Consider the following 18,850-nt stretch of genomic DNA (forward strand, 5'->3'; position numbering starts at 1 on the left):
GAACGTCCCGTAAATGCAAGAAGAGACACTCAGACACCCTGAGATGTCCCCTCCCTTCGCTGGGCCTGGGCACGGGCAGCCAAGTGCCGCACGGCAAAGCCCACTGCATCTTCCCCAGGCTGTCTTGTCCTGGCCGGCTGCTGCCAGGAGGGGACAGCGGGTAGTGACAGCCTGGGGGTGACAGGAGGGACAGCAGGCGGTGACAGGCCTTCGGGGTGACAGGAGGGTCACCACAGGCCTGGGGTGTGAAAGGACACCGGGCAGTGACTGCCCAGGGGGGTGGCAGGAGGGACACCACAGGCCTGGGGTGTGACAGGACACCAGGCAGTGGCAGGCCCAGGGGGGTGACAGGAGGGACACCACAGGCCTGGGGTGTGACAGGACACCAGGCAGTGGCAGGCCCAGGGGGGTGACAGGAGGGACACCACAGGCCAGGTGAGGCGCGGGGGGGTGCAGTGTTCCGTTGGGCACGCGCAGTGATGCGATCAGGGCAGCCCCTGCGGCTGGCGTCCGTTAAACCGCCAACGGAACGCTGAGGCAGAGGTGCCCGAGTGCCCACAGCGAGTGGTTGGGCCTGGGAGCGCTGCGTGAGAGAGGGAGCAGAGGCTGAGCCGGGGCCGCGGGGGCCTCTCCCCGTCATCTGCCCGCCCGCTCGTCGCTGAGGGCCGCAGGCCGGACTTGTTGCGGGGGTGAGCTCAGCCCCCTTGGTCCGCTGTAGTAGACGCCGTCGGGGAGCAGGCCCCGACCATGTCGTGCGTCCACTACAAGTTCTCCTCCAAGCTGAGCTATGACACGGTCACCTTCACCGGCCTCCACATCTCCCTGTGCGACCTCAAGCGCCAGATCATGGGCCGGGAGAAGCTGAAGGCGGCCACCTGTGACCTGCAGATCACCAACGCCCAGACCAAAGAAGGTGCGTGGGGGCGGCGGGCGTGGGGGCTCGGGGACTGCCCGGCTGGCAGTGTCACAGACCACCCTGTGATGGCCATGGCCTGTGGGAGCCACGCTCTGCTCTTTGTGGCTCCTCCCCACGTAGCCTGAGTCAGCCTGAGGCCCATCTTGCCGGCCTGCGGGGGGACTGGGAGGGCAAGCGGCGCGGGGGCTTACACGGGGTGGGAAGCGATAATGTGATTCGGCCACGCTCGGTAGCTGTGGCTTGTGTTGGGGGCCTCAGGGCTGTTCTTTTGTGGTTGCTGTTCTGACAACTACCTTCAGATCTGTGCTTTGGGCGCGGAGCAGGCATAGAAGAATGTGTGGTTGATGTGTGATGTACAGGGCTTAGAAATTTTTGCTTTCCTGGAATTCTGCTAGGTAAAATGATAAGGAAATATGGGAGGATATCTTATATTAATAACCTCTCCAGATGTCTTGGAAATCAGGTGGAGAAAGCTGAAAGGGATGGGAAGAGAACAGGTGGCTACTTTGAAGAAATAAATTGTCTTTGGTGACTTCGTTTTGTGATCACCTTGCTTTACTCCACTGCACTGGAAAACTGGCTTGGTGGCTGTTGCAGCAACTGCTCGCTAGCAACACTTTGGATCGAGAGTGTAGCTGTGAGTTACCATCTGTGCAGACCCTCTAATGGCCCCTCTGCCATGGATGTTCTCCGTATCTAAATGACACCTTGGAATTTCTTGTTAATATCGCTTCTTTTCTACACCAAAGACATTGTCGTTCAGGTGCTATCGAGCATCATTTCACCATATGTCTCTAAGCATTTTTTTTCCCTGGTACTACGTGTGAACCATATCAGAACATTTATGGTGACTATACGTAAGAAACGTTCTTAGAGAAGTCATAAATTCTTTTAAACCTAAAAAGTGGTGCTTGATTCTCAGAGATGATAATGGTTTCGTGGTACTTAGTATGATATTTCAGTTTGGTAAGCTGCTGTCTTGACAGGTTTGAATGTGATTACAGGCCTTGGGGTGTGACTTTTCAGAAATAGAAAGATTTGTTGCCAAGTCTCTGCTCGGGGATATTGCTGCCCAGGAGGAAAAGGTTCCTGCTGGGAGATGCCAGTTTTGTCCGAGAGCTGCTAGACTAAGCTGGCATCTGTTAAATTCAAATCAAGCAAACAAAAATTTCCAGGCACTTCAGGAATAGTGCTCCAGCTTTAATCCTTTCCTATTAAAAGAAGAAAAAGAAAGTTAACTTTTTAGTCTGCGTTGTTTGACTTCACCTTTATTAAGGTGCCATCAACCAAAATGAATTCAATTAATCGAGGCAAAGGAAATAGAAATGTATTAAAGCCAACTGGTACCACATCCCTTAAGTCTTAAGTCTGCAGTCTTAAGCTGCAAGCCATACGCAGAGGTGGCTGGCTGTCTTCTGTGTTCTGTCGGCCTTGAGCACCAGCAGCATGGCCGAATCGCTTTTAGTGAACAGCTATGAAAGCAACGGCGCAGAGATTTCATGCTTTAGCTAAGGGCCTGTTTTGTTGCAGGGCAAGCTTGTCTGACTTCAGATCTGCTTTACACAGGTGAGACTTGGCTGTGCTTTGTTTTTCTCCAAAGATCCCTTGGTTTTGTAGCCTAACAGAAGCAAAAGCCACTTAAGCTAGATCAGGACAGAACCTCATGCGCTAGCAGACTCTCCTTTAGTGACCTTTGGGAGCATTTTGCTGTTGGCATTCACGCTCTCTCAAAAAAAACTGGAAAAGATTGTGCTGCTTGCGTTTGGTTCTCAAACCTGAAGATTTCTTGGAATGTACTGCTAGTGTGCTGAGACGATAAAAATGCCCCGTTACATCTGAAATCTGGCTTTTCTATCTGCAAAGGGCTTCCCTCTCTGCCGCGCTGTGTAATTACATATTCATATACATTCTTATGAATTGACTAATGTTTTTTTCTGCATTTATGTTGTTTTCAGAATACACAGAGGCTAATGCCCTGATTCCTAAGAACTCATCAGTAATTGTGAGAAGAATCCCTGTCGGAGGAGTTAAAGCTACCAGCAAAACATGCATTCTGTAGGTATCCATAAAGCACTGTGTTCTGTGTTAGTCGTTTGGGTGTGTTACCTTTTCTAATTGATGTTCATTTCCAGAGGCACTCAGATTGTATCTTTCTGGTTAAAGCTGCTGTTACTTTTTGTTGTAATGGGGTAGATTTTATTGTTCCTGTCCCAAAGTAAACTTATGCTTTTCGGCCTGCTGGGACATGGGGTTCAAACTCCAACAACGGTAACTGTTAAGAATGATTCTATTTGGTTTGATCTTGGGGTTGTTTTTTCTGAGCGCCAAGTTTTCGATGCTGTTTCCTCTACGTGGAGAGATTCCTTGTTACACGTGTTTGCTTGTCTTGCTTTTAGAGTGAAGACAGGTACGCACTGGAGTGTAAACTTAGAATTTGTTCCCATCTCAGAAGAGTCTGATTCTCAGTGTTTCTGCGAATCCGTCTATTCTTTGCATTTGGGGCAGGGGGGGTGGCATATGGCAGGTATCCTTATGCCCCAAATCTGGTGTTTTTGCATACTAGCTAGAGGGGAAAGACCAAGGCTTGCCAGCTCTGCTGATGGGACACTTGGGATGATGCTGGAATTATTTGTTAACTACATCGATGGCTGCATGTCTCATTCATGATGATCTGCAGGCAGATACAGATCAATGAGTATGTGGAATCTCAGCAAGTTCCCAGATGTAATAAATATTTCCCCAAATACTGTAGCATTTTCAAGGTTATCTTAAAGCAAATTCTGGCAATTAAGTCCTTTTTTTTTTTTTTATTTCCCTACAGGACTCCTAAATCGCAGAAAATCCTAGGCACTGCCTTCAGGTGACATTTCTACTACTATTTTTAGTCACCATGTTTAAGACACAAAACTGTAGTACAGACTTCATATTTTTGATACTTATGTAGCAGAGACAAAATATCTGAGGCACTTTGGTGTTCTATTTCTGTAAGTCTTAGAGTAATTTTCTGACAAAGTAGAAATGAGCTTCTGGGGTTTTTTTAGTTGCACTGAAGGTACCAAGAGAGAGCCGTTTATGTATATGAATACGTTTCCACATGCACTAGACTATCAGCACATCACGTTTTGATGTTCAAGTTCTGTAATCTGTCGTCACTGCTGTATGTTGGGCACAAGGGCTTTCTTTTAAGTTCTGATCACTTTTATTTCTTCTTCCAGATGTCAAACTGAGCCAGTGAGTGGAATATCAAGAGGCGTATGTAAAACACCATCTCACACTTTTTTCTACACACTGCACTTAATTCCAATCAATGTAGCCTTGTGTTAATTTCCCCAACATTAACCTAATATATTTTCCACTAAAACATAGATGCTGTATGTACAATGTATTTGATTCAGCATCATAGAAATTTTATTCTACGTTTCTAAAAAACTAAGCAGTGATTCGGATGTCTTTCTGATGATGTTTTACTAGTGTCAGCTTAACTGCTGCTTGTGGCATCATAGAATTCAATATCCTGGAAAAGGAACCAGATGAGAGCTACCCTTTTGACTTGTGGAAAAACCGCATGTCATCTTAGATCCCAGTAAATGCCGCAGTCTGTTGCTGACTGGTGGCCTGAGGACTTCATTCCTGCAAGCTGTTGCAGGAGGTAGCTGGGAGGGAGGAGTGTGGTTGCAAAGGAGAAAAAAAAGAATCCCAGGATTGTGCTCTGAATCCATGTTTTCGTCATCATTAAGACTTGGTTTTGGTCTGCTGGCAAGGAGAAGAATATTAAATTCTCACACTTCCCAATCTAATTTGCGTAGTGTGGCCTGCGGTCTAATACACGACAAGAAATCCATTTTCTCAGTTTTTATAGGCTACTCTGTCATGGCAGACACCTTAATTTCAATAATTTGAGCAGCTTATTTTTTTTCTTGATAAAGTGGTGGGTTTCTTTTATGGCGGATGCTTTGGAGTGGTGTTTGCATTTGGGTTTTGTGGGGTGTGGTGAGCCTGGCATTTTTAAACTTATGGAGAGGAGAGGCAGAGTTCCTGTTTCAGGGCTGATGTGCCCATGCTTGATTTTGACAGGCAACTAGGCTGTGTTCATAAAGGCATAGCCGTGTGCATTTATAAATGATGAGACGCTGATTGATTTACAAACTACACTGAAAATAAGTTTTCTATAGTGATGCTTCCTTTTCCAAGAAACATAAATATTGTTTTAGAATCCCTTTTAGCGGACAGTTGACAGCTTCCTTACCCCTTGGACTTTTAAGCAGTTGTGAGCATTTGACAAGGCTCCCTCCCTGAGACATTCTGGAGCAATACATAATCTCAAGCGTCTTTGGTTGTTTTAGTTTCTTCTCCTTAACCACATAGGCACTCCTAAGCTGTCGTGGGTTTGGACTTTGTTTTGAACACAGGCAAATGACACTAGGTTGGAAATGCGTATTTCAGTGATGCTCAGAGGATATAGTGCAGAATTTCCGACTACCGTAGAGGTTAACTATTGCTAGGTTTTGATTGTAAAACTTAAAGATGTTTTTAATTTTTTGTGAACAGAGTGATGACTCTTCTGCACCTCTTTCTCTGGCCCAGCTGGTTAAGGTATATATTTTTTTTTTCTTGTCAAATACATAAAAAAAAAAGTGTTTGCTTCACATTTTTAAATTGAACACTGATCTATAGCAGGATAACTGTTGTAATGGGAAGAAAACTGTAATGTAGTTTTTAATTATTTATTTTAACTTTAAAGCCTGTGTAGCTGTTGATAGTATCCTGTGAAGAGCAGTTCCCACTTTGGGAAGATCGAAGGGGAGCACCTTATCAGCCTCCACATAGTGTTGCAGTATGACTCAGCTTCAAGACACAAAGCAGCAGCCTTGCAGAAGCTGTTGACTTGTTCACACATTTCGTTAGGTTTACATTGGAAACGAACACAATGTTCACAGAAGAACTGAATTGGCTCTTGGTTATGGACATCTTGGGGGTGGTTGCAACAGCCAAAGTAGAAGCGTTTCTGTCGCATGGGCAATGGCATGGCTATTTTTGAATTTCTAGTCATAGTTATAGATCCGTTCTTGGAATGCTGCACAATTTCATAAATTGCAGTATATCTAGAGTGGACAACACGGTCTAATTTGTTGGGGCACAGACAGTGTAGATTGTGAAAATGTTCCTAGTTACATCAGTTGATATGAAGAATTTAGCAGGGGGGAACGTGCAGTTTGGACTGCCTACAGCACGAGTGGTCCAATTTCTACTGAAAAGAGTCTTTTGTCTTGCTGAGGGGCTCTAAAAAGCTTGAATCTCTGTAATGCTTCTGTGTGTGAAGCTGAATTTCAGCAAGCAAAACCAACTTCCCTGACCTTTAAGTTGTGTATCCTTCTGATGCTGCAAATGTAAACAATGGTACTTGCCTTCATCTTTCTCAATTCAATGTACAGTGGCTGTCTTCTCCTTCAAATAGGCTGGAGCTTAAAGATCCCTTTAATAATACCGGCAGGTCTAACTTTTTCTGTGCATAGCTTCAGTCCACTTGGAAGAAAACTGGAGTAGGTGCACAAGTCTTTATAAGGTCCAACCTGAGCCTAAGGTTTTGAGTGCCCAAGAATGCTCTTTTCAAGTAGGTTAACAGGCACATAAGCATCATTTCATGGTGTAAGGACTCCCCAGAACACTTTCAGCACAACTATTTTTTATATAAGCAGCTGTTTTCAGGCAACCTCAGCTAGTGTTGTGCTGCTCTGTACAGGCTTGGGTGAGTGGTGTTGTCTTTGGCTGTGTGCGCTTCAATGTGTTTCTAATGTGCCTCTCAAACGATTACCTATTAAACAACAGACTGCCAATCTGGCTGAAGCCAATGCTGCCGAAGAAGATAAAATAAAAGCCATGATGATCCAGTCTTGCCGTGAATATGATCCAGCCAAGTAAGTGTGGATAATGTCAAATCCGATCTTTGGCGATGATGGAAAACCTGTAAACTTGTTGGTTTTAACAAACATGGATTTAACACATGCATCCTTTTTCTTTTTTTTCCCCAAAACACCTTCAGTTACACGAAGAAAGCCTTGGGTCCACCTCTGACATCATATACTTGCTTTGGTTGTGGAAAACCTGGCCACTGTGTAAAGAACTGCCCAACAAAGGGGGTAAGATTGTGGGGGACTTCTGGTGTGACTTACTTTTAAATTGTTTTCCCTTGGCAGTTCCGTAACAAATACATGAATACTCATGTTAAGAATTGTTTCTTTTGGGGTGAAACGCAGAGGTCATGTGGCAATGTTGCAAAGCCCTTTACAATTCACGGGAAACCTGGAGTTATAAATGTAACATTTTCTTCCTTCTAGGCCATGGACATTACATATGTCCATAGATCTTTCTCTGCACACTGTCATGCATATTTTTATACATTTCAATTTTATTGGAAATCTTTCTGGTTTCAACGCTTTTTAATGACAGTTCACAGTTTTCAGTAGTTTGTAAAAACCCAAGATGTTTCTATCGACCCCATCCGTTCAATGTTTGCGTGTTTTAGTTACACAAGCACCTGGCTGAGTAGCCATGCCGTTTGACATCAGTTGCTGAATGTATATGCGTGAGATATGAATTCCACCTTCACTAGAGAAGGTGAATCTCAGTTTCTCAGTGTCGGATTCAGAGCACCGAGTTAAGCTCTCACTCTGAACTGCGCTTTGGAGGAGGAGCGGGGTTGTGTCTCTTCTCCGAGTGGATGGTGAGCCAAGGGATATTTCACCCTTAAGGAACTTGACATTAAGCCAAAGGATGTCGACTGAGTTCAAAATGCTGCTCAAGCCTTTGGGACATCCTGGCTATATTCCTTTAGGGAGAAGGGTATTTTAGTTGAGCAAGCCTTATGCTGGGTAAAAGGAGAGGATTAAAGGCTTTTGCTGCTGAAAATCATCATTGAAATGTCCTTTTAAGGGTGGGTCTTAAGATGAGAGATATCTGCACTTCTTTTCTTAACAGGACAGAAATTTTGAGTCTGTTCCCAGAATTAAAAGGAGCACAGGAATTCCGAGGAGTTTCCTGATGGAGGTGAAAGATCCCAGTATAAAGGGCGCTATGCTGACAAGCACTGGGAAATACGCCATACCAATTATTAGTGCGTAAGTATGGGATTAATGGGACTGAGCAGAAAGGGAACGAGAGAAACCATGCGTGTGTGTCCGAGTGGCAATGCAAGCAAGTTGGCCAGCGTCTGTAATTACGAAGGAGGAAGCACCGTCATTGTATCGTTGCCTTAAAATCTGTGATACTTTCTAATATGGAAATAGACTGGTCCTGCTGTTCACACCCCTGGAAGTTGGTTCAACTTGTGGTACACCTAGAATCTGTAGGTCTGCAAAAGATTTCACTAGTGCTTACCGTTGGAGTCATTCTCCTCGAAAGCTCGTTTTGCTTCTCTTTGACGTTTCAAAGGCTTCTTGCCCAATTTAGCAAATAGCTGTGTGACTGAGATTTCCTCCCCCTCTGGCTTTGATCAAATCTCATGTGTGAACCAGACGGATGTTTTCCTGTTTTGCTTTACCCTAAGAAAATCCTACTGTGTGGTGACAAGAGTGGCTGGGAAGAAATGCACTTGATAGCACTTCTGTTTGTGGCTGTCATGGATCTCCTTTTGTAGAAGCTGAGACATAGTTTTCTTTTATTCATAAAGTGTATTTAATCGGAGACTCACTTGATCCTGAGCCTGCAATTTACATTGACCCTCTGGCAGAGGAGAGGTGGGATTCATTTCAGCTGATTTCTGGATGTCGAAAAATGATTTTTCTAGTCTGAGCCAATCTCTTAGTTGATCCCATGAATGGGAGAGTTCTGCAGAAGGAAAATTGTTCCCCCTCCCTCTTCTGGTGTGGTGGCCAAAGAGAAGTAGTTGAAACTAAATGCCTACGCTTTAGAAGGCTAATGTGGACTGAGAAGAATGCCATCTATTTTACCTTCCTTGCGGAAAATCCAAAGCTTGGAAAAGTTCTCCTTTGCCCATCTTTCACTTGTTGTTTTTCCTTCCCCGCCCCGCCTCCAGGGAAGCGTATGCTAGAGGAAAGAAGGAAAAGCCTCCCTTTTCACCAGAGGAGCCGTCCTCCTCCTCCTCCTCAGACGCTCCTGTTCCAGAGGAGTTGTTATGTCTCATTTGCAAAGAGGTCATGAGTGACGCAGCTGTTACTCCCTGCTGTGGAAACAGTTACTGTGACGAATGTAAGTCTTACTCCCACGGTTGTTAACTCAAAACATGGCATCTGACCTTCCGAAGGCAGAACTGGGAGAGAACGAAATTACTTGGTTACCTGCTCTATTTGATACCTGAGTATACCCAGAACGGGAGAGGACCCTTCTTATGCAAAGGGCAGAAAAAAAAGGCAGAAAGCTTTTTTCCCTGGTTACGTGTCTAGTTAAACCCTCTGTACATGTGGAAGGATGACTCTGAGAAGAATGTGTAACCGTGCAGGTGATTACAGTATGAGATACTGAATGCATTTAGTTTGTCCCCAGCCCTTTCTCTCATGCAAAATTCTATAGCCTGCTCTGGTGACTTATTGTGGTCTGCAACAAACGGAGAGTTGGGCGTTTAATCCACATTCTTCTCCACAGGAGAGTTGGTGAAATCCTTCAGAACTTGAATCCATATATGAACGGTTTTTTGAGATGTGTTTTATTCATCAACCTTGAGGTTGGTGACTTCTCACTGTCCTGCACAGTGGAAAGACCAGTCCAAACATCAAGACACAGCCTACTCTACAGCTTCCAAGTAACAACAGTGAAATATCAACACTGCTTAGTTATTTGCTGCATGCTGGACATTTTTTACACTATTGGACATTTACCGCTTCAGGCTCTCAGTTCAAGACCGTATTCACCCATTAATCATATACGTGTTTTTATAATTGATTAGAACCCCAACATTTTCCTTAGTTTTGCTGAAAACTCTTTTGACGGTTCTCGTTATTCACAGGTATTAGAACAGCGTTACTGGAATCTGAGGAACATACATGCCCAACGTGTCATCAAACAGACGTTTCTCCCGATGCTTTAACTGCCAACAAGTTGTTACGCCAGGTGACATGCTGACATTTATGTAAACTGTTTGTTAGACAGGTCTATTTGCGAAAAGCTGAAAGGGAAGAAAATACTCGTTTACATCTCCTTAAGCAAGGCTAAATGGAATAAGGCTAAATTTACTTTTCAGAGCCGTTATCTGGTGTTAGAGAAGCTTACAACTCTTTAGAGAGAATCTGGCAAATTCAGGTCACACTTTTGCTTAACGTGATTGCCTCACTTTCAAATTTGGTGTTAACACTGAGGTACTGTAAATAGAGATACCCTACTCACATCGTTAGGGTCAGTGTTTCACCTGATGTCTTCCTATACCTGTATGTTGATTGATTTTAGGATTGATAATGTTTACAGGAACACACAAGCAATTTTGCTCTGGGGAGGCTTTTGTTCGTACATCTACTGAAGTTTCATAGTGCCTTTCTGTACGTGTTTTTCTGCCTCTAGGCTGTGAACAACTTCAATAATGGAACTGGCTACAGAGAGCAGATTCAGCAGCAACATGAGCAGCAGCCGCCACCTCCACCACCTCCACCACCACTAACGAGACAAACAAGAGCGCACAACATGCAGCCTCAGCTCCGGCCAGCAGTTTCCAGACAGCAGGACCCACTAATGACTCCATTAGCATCCCTGGCTCCTCATTCTGCTGCTGCTTTGTCATCGTTGGCCTCTGGTCAGTCCTCTGTGGCCGTTGGGCTGCCAGTAAATCCGTCTTCTGTCGTCACCTCTGGTCTCCCTCCAGCAGTGTCCCTGTCTCTCTGTGCTGAACAGCCGGACGGACCTCTTTGGTAAGTAAATCTGTAGATCAACAGGGATATAAAGGACACTAAAATGCTCAAGTTAGATTCTTCTTCTTGTTGAGCTTCTCCACTAGCTATTTATCTATCGGTAGTGACAGTTCCCGATACTAGTGGAAGTTCTGGTTTTTGTATTTACTTTGAATGAGGACACTTTGATAACTCGGAAGTGTGTCTCATGCAAGGATTTTCTCAGAAGTATTTCTTGCTCAGTTCCCTTATCAGTCATTGTCTATGAGTTTTACCCTGAAAGAGGCACATTTTGCCCAGGGGCCCTTTGGTTTTATGTGGCTAGCAATTCCTAAAGGAGCCCTCTAGTTATGTCAAAGCTTCTTGAGTGCATTAATTTCTCTCTAGTACGGAGGAAGCAACAGTTTCATGAAACCTGTAAAAGCACAATTAGAGCTAAAACTGAGCAGGTGTTTTCCTATTACTTTTTTCTACGGTATTTCTACCATCAATCTTACGATAAGTCAGAGTCATCCTCAGTAACACAAAGGGCAGTCGGTGACGCGTGCTGACCTGGCTAATAAACACTGAAACGCCGTAACTTTGAAGTATTTACAAACATGAAAGTCTGAGTTTGCAGCCCGGTGAAGTCACATGAAAAGACGTGAAAGATCTGTACGATTGTTTAGGCCTTGTGGCCTTTCAGCTTTATGCCTGGGCTGCAAATAGCCTCTCTGTCCAGAAGACTGTCAGGCTCAGCTGTAGCGTTGAATGCAAAGAACCGCAATTCAGAAGAACCTCTAAGGCAGCCTCTGCACTCGCACATAAACATTTCCTCATAGAATTTCAGTTCTCGCGTCTTCCAAAACTGAGATTCAGTGTGTGACTTGTATGTGCTCTAACCCTTTCACGTGCAGCTAGCTTAAGAAGATATTTTTCCAGTGAGCTTTCTCTTGGCATGCCAGTAGTCCAAATCGACTTCTTTCCAGTCTTCATTAAGAATGGGCCAACTTCACATCTGTAAATCTGATGAAGATTTTTTAAATTTTTTTTCCCATTAACAGTAGTCAGCCTTTTCTCACCTTGGACTTGCTATTTCCAGTAGCACTTGAAAACGCTGTTTGAATAATAACTTTTTTTTTTTTTTTTTGTAGTGATGCTGATACTGTGTTACCTCCTGCTGCTCTGGTGACTGCTACTGAACTTCTGAAATCTCCCTCTCTGTCAACCAGCAGCTTGTTGGAAGAGGAGGTCAGTTTTCTTTCAAATGATGCAGTGACTGTTGCCTTTTAGTGGAGCTTAATTTCTAACTGTTTGCATGTAATGACAAGGGCGATCACGTTCCTGCACTAAGGCAACCAGCGATCCCAAGTCTTCTGGGCCCCCAAGGGCAATCAGTACCCTCAACCGGTAAGTCACTATAACTTTAGAATTTCTTTTAAAAAGCTGTCTTGAGATAAACTAAATGGGATTTTTCTCTTTTTCCTCTCCCTACGCCAAAAGCTCATGCAATCACAGGCAGCACAGCTGGCTCAGCTGGTGGCAGACCAGGCTGGCAACGGTAAGTATTCTACAGAAATCCGGTATATTACGACCCGTAACCTGTTCAACGAGGCCGTAACACTTAACTTAGACTACAGCTGATTTATAATGGAGTAAGTATGCCCAGATAGTTGTGGAGAATACAAGCGGTGATTAATTTTTAAAGGGCTTAATTTGATTTGGCTTTGACAAAGGGGATCTGTGCTTGCAGTAGGAGTATTTAAAGTAAAACTCCAATACGTGATTGAAAAGAGGACTCTGAAAAAGGAACAGTTTTTGAGGGAACCAGCAGTACATCTAAAAATGAAATATAACTAAAGGATTGGGTGGAAAGCCACCCTTTTGATTACTGGCTGAACAGACCTGAAGACATTGATTCCCCAATACAAATCAGCCTCCAACATTCTTTATTTCACAACTTAGCGGATACTGGTGGAGCAAATTCTTGGAAAAGTCAAGGCTGTTATTTGATGACAATTTTGAATTTCTTCAATGTTCTCATCTCAACGAGCCAAGGTGCTTTCTCTCAGTGGGAGAGAGAGGCGTTTGTTTGATCTATTATTGCCGTGTCAAGTTAGTCCTTCCTTTTGGTACGCCTCTGTTAGAGATCGGTTGTAAGCGTGCATTGTGTTTATAATGTCTTAAAGATAAAGCACAACAAAAGCCAGGATGATTCCACAGATTTCCTAAAACTCTCAAATTCAGTAAGCAAGAAAATAACAATTCAGGGACAAGAACAGGCCAAAGACATCATCATGAGGCAAGACCACAGGAGATGCCTGTGGAAGAAGCTAAAAGAAGTTTGAGAGAAGATTAGTTAATATTTGTGCAGTACTTTGAGGATCAGAAGTGTGATCTTCAGTAGTAAGTATAAGCAGTAAGTACATCAAGGAGTGGCAGAGGAGCGGTGGGCGCTTGGCACATGGGACATGGGAGTGTCTTTTAAGCACAGGCAGCCTCCATCCACGGTCACAAAGCGGAGTATAAGGGGAGAAGACTGCGGGAGCTGTTGGGGGCGAGGGTCTGGAAGGCAAGCATGAGGATCAAGAAGGGAGCGTAGTCTCAAGTGAAGGGAAAGCAGGGAGAAAAATGCTGAAGTTGAGGGTAGGAAGTGCTCGCCACCAGGCTGCCGCTTCATTGGCTTTCCTCTTTACAATCAGGGCAGAGTGTGACAAAGAGTGACAAATGTTTTTGGGTTTCTTCAGAAGTTCAAATCGAGGATGCCTGCGCAGTGGACGTTCCCAAAGGACTCACGCCCCAACAGAAGCAGCATCAACATCCGTCGTCGTGCCTGTGCCTCCAGCTCCCTCGTACCCTCCACCACCCCATGCACTTCCTTCAGGGCTACCACCAGCACAGTCTCCTCTTCACTTTCCACCTGGTCAGCCTCCATCTGCTGGGTACGCTGTTCCCCCTCCAGGATATCCTCCAGCTCCTGCCAACATGTCATCAGCTTGGGTAGCAACAGCAGTGCCAAGGGCTCATGCAAATACCATCCTCATGACACAAGCACCTCCTTTATCAAGGGAGGAGTTTTACCGAGAACAGCAGAGACTGCAAGAGGAGTAAGTATTTGGCTCAATGAAGTTGCCTTGGTTTTCGTTGTTGTATTTCAATAGCATATCAGACTGCAGTTACACCACAGTGCACCTGACATCAACAAAATGCAAGAATCGTCACGGTGTCATAATGTCATGTACTTTTTCTTTGCAAAGGGTAAACATGCAAAACTGAGACAAGACAAATGTAGTTCTAAAATATTGGCTAAAAATTGTAGGTATTCTAAACTGGTCTTCCTTCGATGTTAGCTGTTCACCTTTTGCATTTGCATGCAGTAGGCATTTTCTCCTAGTGGCCATGTTGTGTTTCTTGATGTCTTGGTAACGAAGGTCAAAGTACAATGGTAGTAAAGGTCAAACTTGTTTTCACAGGAACAAGAAAAAGTCCAAACCCGATGAGTTTACAAAGGATGAGTTTGCTAAGGAAGTGATGGAATATAACAAGTCTCGAAAGGAGCGTTCGGTTTCCAGGTACGTGCTTTACATGTCCATTATGGAGAAGCAGATTGTCTGGAAGAATCAGGAGGCATTCCACTCCACCGCTCTGTTGCTAGATGGATGGGATGATCCCAGGGATTAGCAGCGACAGGAGTTTCATGTGTGCATTCCTAGCTTAAATAGGGCAGAGATTACAGTTGACTGGCAGTTATAATTTGGCAACAGCTGTTCAGGAACAGGTTTCTCTTTTAGTAAAGCTTCTCTGTAATGGCATCCTTCACCGCCTGACAGCCTTGAGGAGGCCAGAAATTGAAGAGGTGTAGTTGCTGGATTTTCTGCATCTCCCTATTCTGCTTGTAACCATTTCCTCAAAGCACTTTGGAGGAGATCTGTGAGAGACGTTGTCTTCATCTCCTCTTCTGTTTACCACATGTGGGTACACAGAGAGATTTCAACCTGGACTGCAAACTGGTGGCTTATGCTAGTATGGTTTTGACCTTGTAAAATTTGTCTCATGACTCAGACTTGTTTGTAAGGAAATCTTGAATTGCTGAAGGATTTATAGAGGAGGGAAGATACTCATGAACGTCTGCGGAATGATGCGAAAGGGTTCTTTAAAAAATAATGAAAGAACTCCTTGTGAAGAAAAACCTCAGGGTAGCTGATGTTTTCTATCCCCAAAAGTCACTTGGGCAGGAGTGCTGAAAAGCTCTCTCTTGCTCATGCTGCCAGTATCTGTCCTAGAGTAATGGCATTGAGTCATCCTAGTCGAGGCTGAGTTCAGAAGCTTTTCGAGATGATTTCTCTTGAAATGCAGTCACTATCCCTGGTTAGAGCTAGAGGTATGTGTAAGATTTTGCTAGCACATCTGGCCAGAAGTGTTGATTAAAGACAACTGGACGTAAGAATTTTGCATCCCATACAAATTGCAAAGAAGTAGTGAAGTTAAATAGTCCAAGCAGCATTTTAACATTGATCTTTACTGTATTAATGCTACATCGTGTTCTCTCGATGTTTGATACTGCACGGTAGCCATAAAGACTTGCTCTTTTTGCATCTGACTGCAACAAAAGGGATTTGCACTGCGTGTAGTGGTTGAGGAGTGAAAAATGTGCACGTTCATGTCCCAGTAGAGGCCAGTATACAGCACCTTAAATCAATCAATAGCCAAAGGAAATCTGGGAGGAAAAAAGCTGGGGAGAGTAACTGTTTTGAATTAACTTCATCTGTTTTTTTGTGTTCTGGTTTTTTTAAGGTCCAACTCTCCAAAAAGCTGAGGAGAGTAACTGTTTTGAATTAACTTGATCAATTTTTTTGTGTTGTGTTTTTTTTAAGGTCCAACTCTCCCTATAGTACTTCATCTTCCTCTACAAGTTCGCATACCTACTCCAAGTCAAGAACAGGTTCTTCCTACTCTTGCTCGTACTCTCGATCATTTAGTCGTTCCCATTCTCGCTCCTACTCACGATCACCACCATATCCAAGCAGAGGCAAAGGGAAGAGTCACAAGAACTATCATTCCTGGTCAAGGCCACATGGTTATCACCGGTCGAGGTCAAAGTCACCCCCACACAGAAGACACCATTCACGGTCAAGGTCTCCAGTAGTCCGAGGCCAATCTCCCAGGAAATGGACTATATCTCAAGGGGAAGGAGGAAGGGAGTATTTTAACCGATACAGACAAGTTCCACCGTATGATATGAAAGCTTCCGATGGCAGATCTATTGACTTTGGAGATCCATTTGGAGAGCAAGGATACGGAGAATGGGAAAGGAACTACAGAGAGTGGTGTGAAAAGTTTTACAAGGGCAATGGTGTTGGTGCTCAACTTCATCCTCCAGTAAAGAGAGGGAACTTTTCTCCAGACTGCTTTGGTCCACCTGGGACCAGACGAGAGTATTCGCCATATGCTTGGGGACATAGGGAGGATTATCCTGTGGGGCATAGGCAGCGCAGCTGTAATAGAGCTGGAAATTACCCTGAACAACCTTCCGGAAGAGAGAGCCGTGGCAACAAAGAGAGGGAGATGCAAAATCCACGTGGAGATGACAAAGGAAATAAACCTAAAAAACACCAGGAGAGAAGGAAAGAGGATGCGAATGAAGGCTTTCTCAATGCTGAGTTGCTAGAAGGTGCGAGAAAACCAAGAGAGCCAGTTACAGGAGAAGTCGTTCAAAGGGACTCATTGTTCATGCTCCCAAGCAGAGATGATGCCACCCCTGAGATGAGGGATGAGCATTTGGGAGCAGATTCTATGGCTTTCAAGCCAGGGTCTAAAAAGAAGAAAGAGAAGGATGAGCGAAAAGCAAAACCTGGCAAGACAAAGCGGGAAGCAGAAGTGGCTGTTCCTCCTCAGAAGGACAATATAAGAAAACGAGCTAAAGCTTCCCAAGTGAAGGTGGACAGCGAGCGTGAAAAGTCTCCTCAAATGGAACCTCCTGTGAAACAAGTGAAGGAGGACATGCCAAAGACAGACAATGTTTAAACATCTTCCTCTCAAAAGGATGCGAAGACTCTTGGTACCCCACAGAAAATTCATCCAAAAGTGATAGAAGATCACCCAGAAACTAGACCAGTCGTGGAGGAAAAGGCAAAGAAAGACCATCCAAAAGAAACCAACTCAGAGCAGAGGACAGGGAGAGGTCATTCAGCAATTACAATCAGAGGCTAAACAGCCTCAACTTGGGAAAATTATTTTACATTCTTGCCAACCAAAATCAGAGTAGGATAATGAGAAATAAGACGAAATCTTAAAACATATCCCCCCCATCCCTCCCTGCTTCCTGGGCTGTCACGAATGGATAATTTAGGCTGTTTGAAGAATCACCACCAAAGAAACCAGAAAGCGCATGATTTTAATCTAGATTTGTAAAAAGGATGACTTAACAGAAGGCGATGGCAAGGTCCACTCTATTGCTTATTCAACGTGGAAAAGCTGTGCAGATAGAACAATTAAACTGGAATGATTTACTCGTCTATCAAATCGAGTTAATGTGTATATTTGAGGAGGGAAAGTAGGAGAGACCCTTCCATTGAGTCACGAGATTCAGAGAGGACCCCCATGCTTTCTAAAGTCCTTTTCAGAGAGGAGTCTAGGTGCGACTGAATCCACTCCTATTCCCAGATTTGGTCAACAGTTTATGACTAAAGGGACAGGGTATCGGGGATTCTGGTGTAGTGATACAGACTATGATTTTGTGCTTCCTGTAACTTAAAGATGGCAATTTATCCAATACAAAATAGCAGCAATCACATTCACTAACAATGCCGAGATAAGTCACAGTATCAAATCATATAAAACTTAGCAGCATAATCCACTGAAACTTAGAAGTCCTTAATCACACACACACCTATAGGTGTAGAGACAGAGACCCATAAAGAGATCTAGAGAAAAGAGAGAGCGATGTACCAAGGTACCTATTCAATATCCCCCTGGAATTCAGTCAAATACTCACATCAAATGCTTTGTGTCGCTCAATGGCTGCACAGTCGAGCCTCTGAGCTGATCGTGAACTTGAGGGTTCACGGGCTCTGAGAGGCGTCCCACTAAGAGGGAGGTGCTAGTTGCAGCCCGCTGCGGTCCAGGAGAGCTCAAAGGGTCTCACTTGGGACCACTCTTTATAGGACTGGGAGATGACTGACTTTAGGCATCAGTGAGTTTCCACAATGCAGGCAGGTGATTTCTCAAGGTTTTGACGTTACCGCTGCCAGGATTGTCTGGAGATAATTGATTAGTTCTGTTCATGTCCTGTACCTTGTTCAGGTGATTGCGTCCCTGATACCCTCAGTGCCATTCTCCTCCTCGTCTACACAAGAGCGCCTGGTACAGCTGAGGGCCTCTCTCTGCCAAACCCTTTGTTCAGAGGCCGAGGCTGGTCAGGCAATTTAGAGTGGCCCAGGTACAAGGCATAGGCTGGGATGTGCACTAGCACACGGGCTCAGCTTTGCTCCGGATGTCTTTTCCGCAGGTTCTGCCAGGATCCTGCTGCAGCGCGGGTGTCCCACGGGGTTACGGCCTCCTTCGGGCATCCCCCTGCCCCGGCGGGGGGTCCTCCCCGGGCTGCAGGTGGAGATCTGCTCCAGCGTGGAGCTGCATGGCTGCAGGGGCACAGCCTGCCTCACCATGGTCTTCACTAGGGGCTGCAGGGGAACCTCTGCTGCGGCGCCTGGAGCACCTCCTACCCCTCCTTCCGCACTGACCTTGGTGTCTGCAGGGCTGTTTTCACATGTTCTCCTCTCTCCAGCTGCAAATGCCACGTGCCGGTTTTGTCCCCTTCTGAAATATGTTATCCCAGAGGTGCTGCCCCCGTTGCTGCCTGGCTTGGCCCCGCCGGGCACGGGCTCTATGGGACACAGGGGAAGCTTCTAGCAGCTTCTCACAGAAGCCACCCCTGCAGCCCTGCTGCCACAACCTTGCCACGCAAACCCCATGCAGAGGACGAGGTTGCTGTGCATAAACTCGCAAACCAACCCAGAACGGCTGCCATTGTGATGTAACAGGAACGGTGTCACAGAGGGCGAGAAGGCAGGCATAAGTGTCCCGAGCAATCTCCATAGCAGGCTCACTCCAGGAAGACCCTCGTGGT

The 18,850-nt window shown here is 45.0% G+C and overlaps 1 protein-coding gene and 1 pseudogene across 2 annotated transcripts in view; one reads left to right on the forward strand and one right to left on the reverse strand.

Moving 5' to 3' along the window:
• The window catches only part of LOC309416439 (E3 ubiquitin-protein ligase RBBP6-like), a 130,235-nt pseudogene that overhangs the window by 62,039 nt on the left and 49,346 nt on the right, over positions 1-18,850 (reverse strand). The window lies entirely within an intron of this gene.
• LOC309416421 (E3 ubiquitin-protein ligase RBBP6-like) lies at positions 714-16,935 on the forward strand (the record flags this gene model as incomplete). The annotated part of the gene is given in 18 exon segments (XM_082015972.1): positions 714-913; positions 2,872-2,971; positions 3,738-3,776; positions 4,132-4,168; positions 5,465-5,509; positions 6,743-6,831; positions 6,957-7,053; positions 7,892-8,031; positions 8,949-9,121; positions 9,876-9,979; positions 10,424-10,767; positions 11,880-11,976; positions 12,057-12,135; positions 12,229-12,286; positions 13,473-13,832; positions 14,199-14,297; positions 15,600-16,746; positions 16,750-16,935. Coding segments are annotated over 18 exon segments (3,360 nt in total). The 5' UTR covers positions 714-747.

The sequence above is a fragment of the Phaethon aethereus genome (genome assembly GCF_964289735.1).
Source record: "Phaethon aethereus genome assembly, contig: HAP1_SCAFFOLD_108, whole genome shotgun sequence".
Classification (NCBI taxonomy): Eukaryota; Metazoa; Chordata; class Aves; order Phaethontiformes; family Phaethontidae; genus Phaethon; species Phaethon aethereus.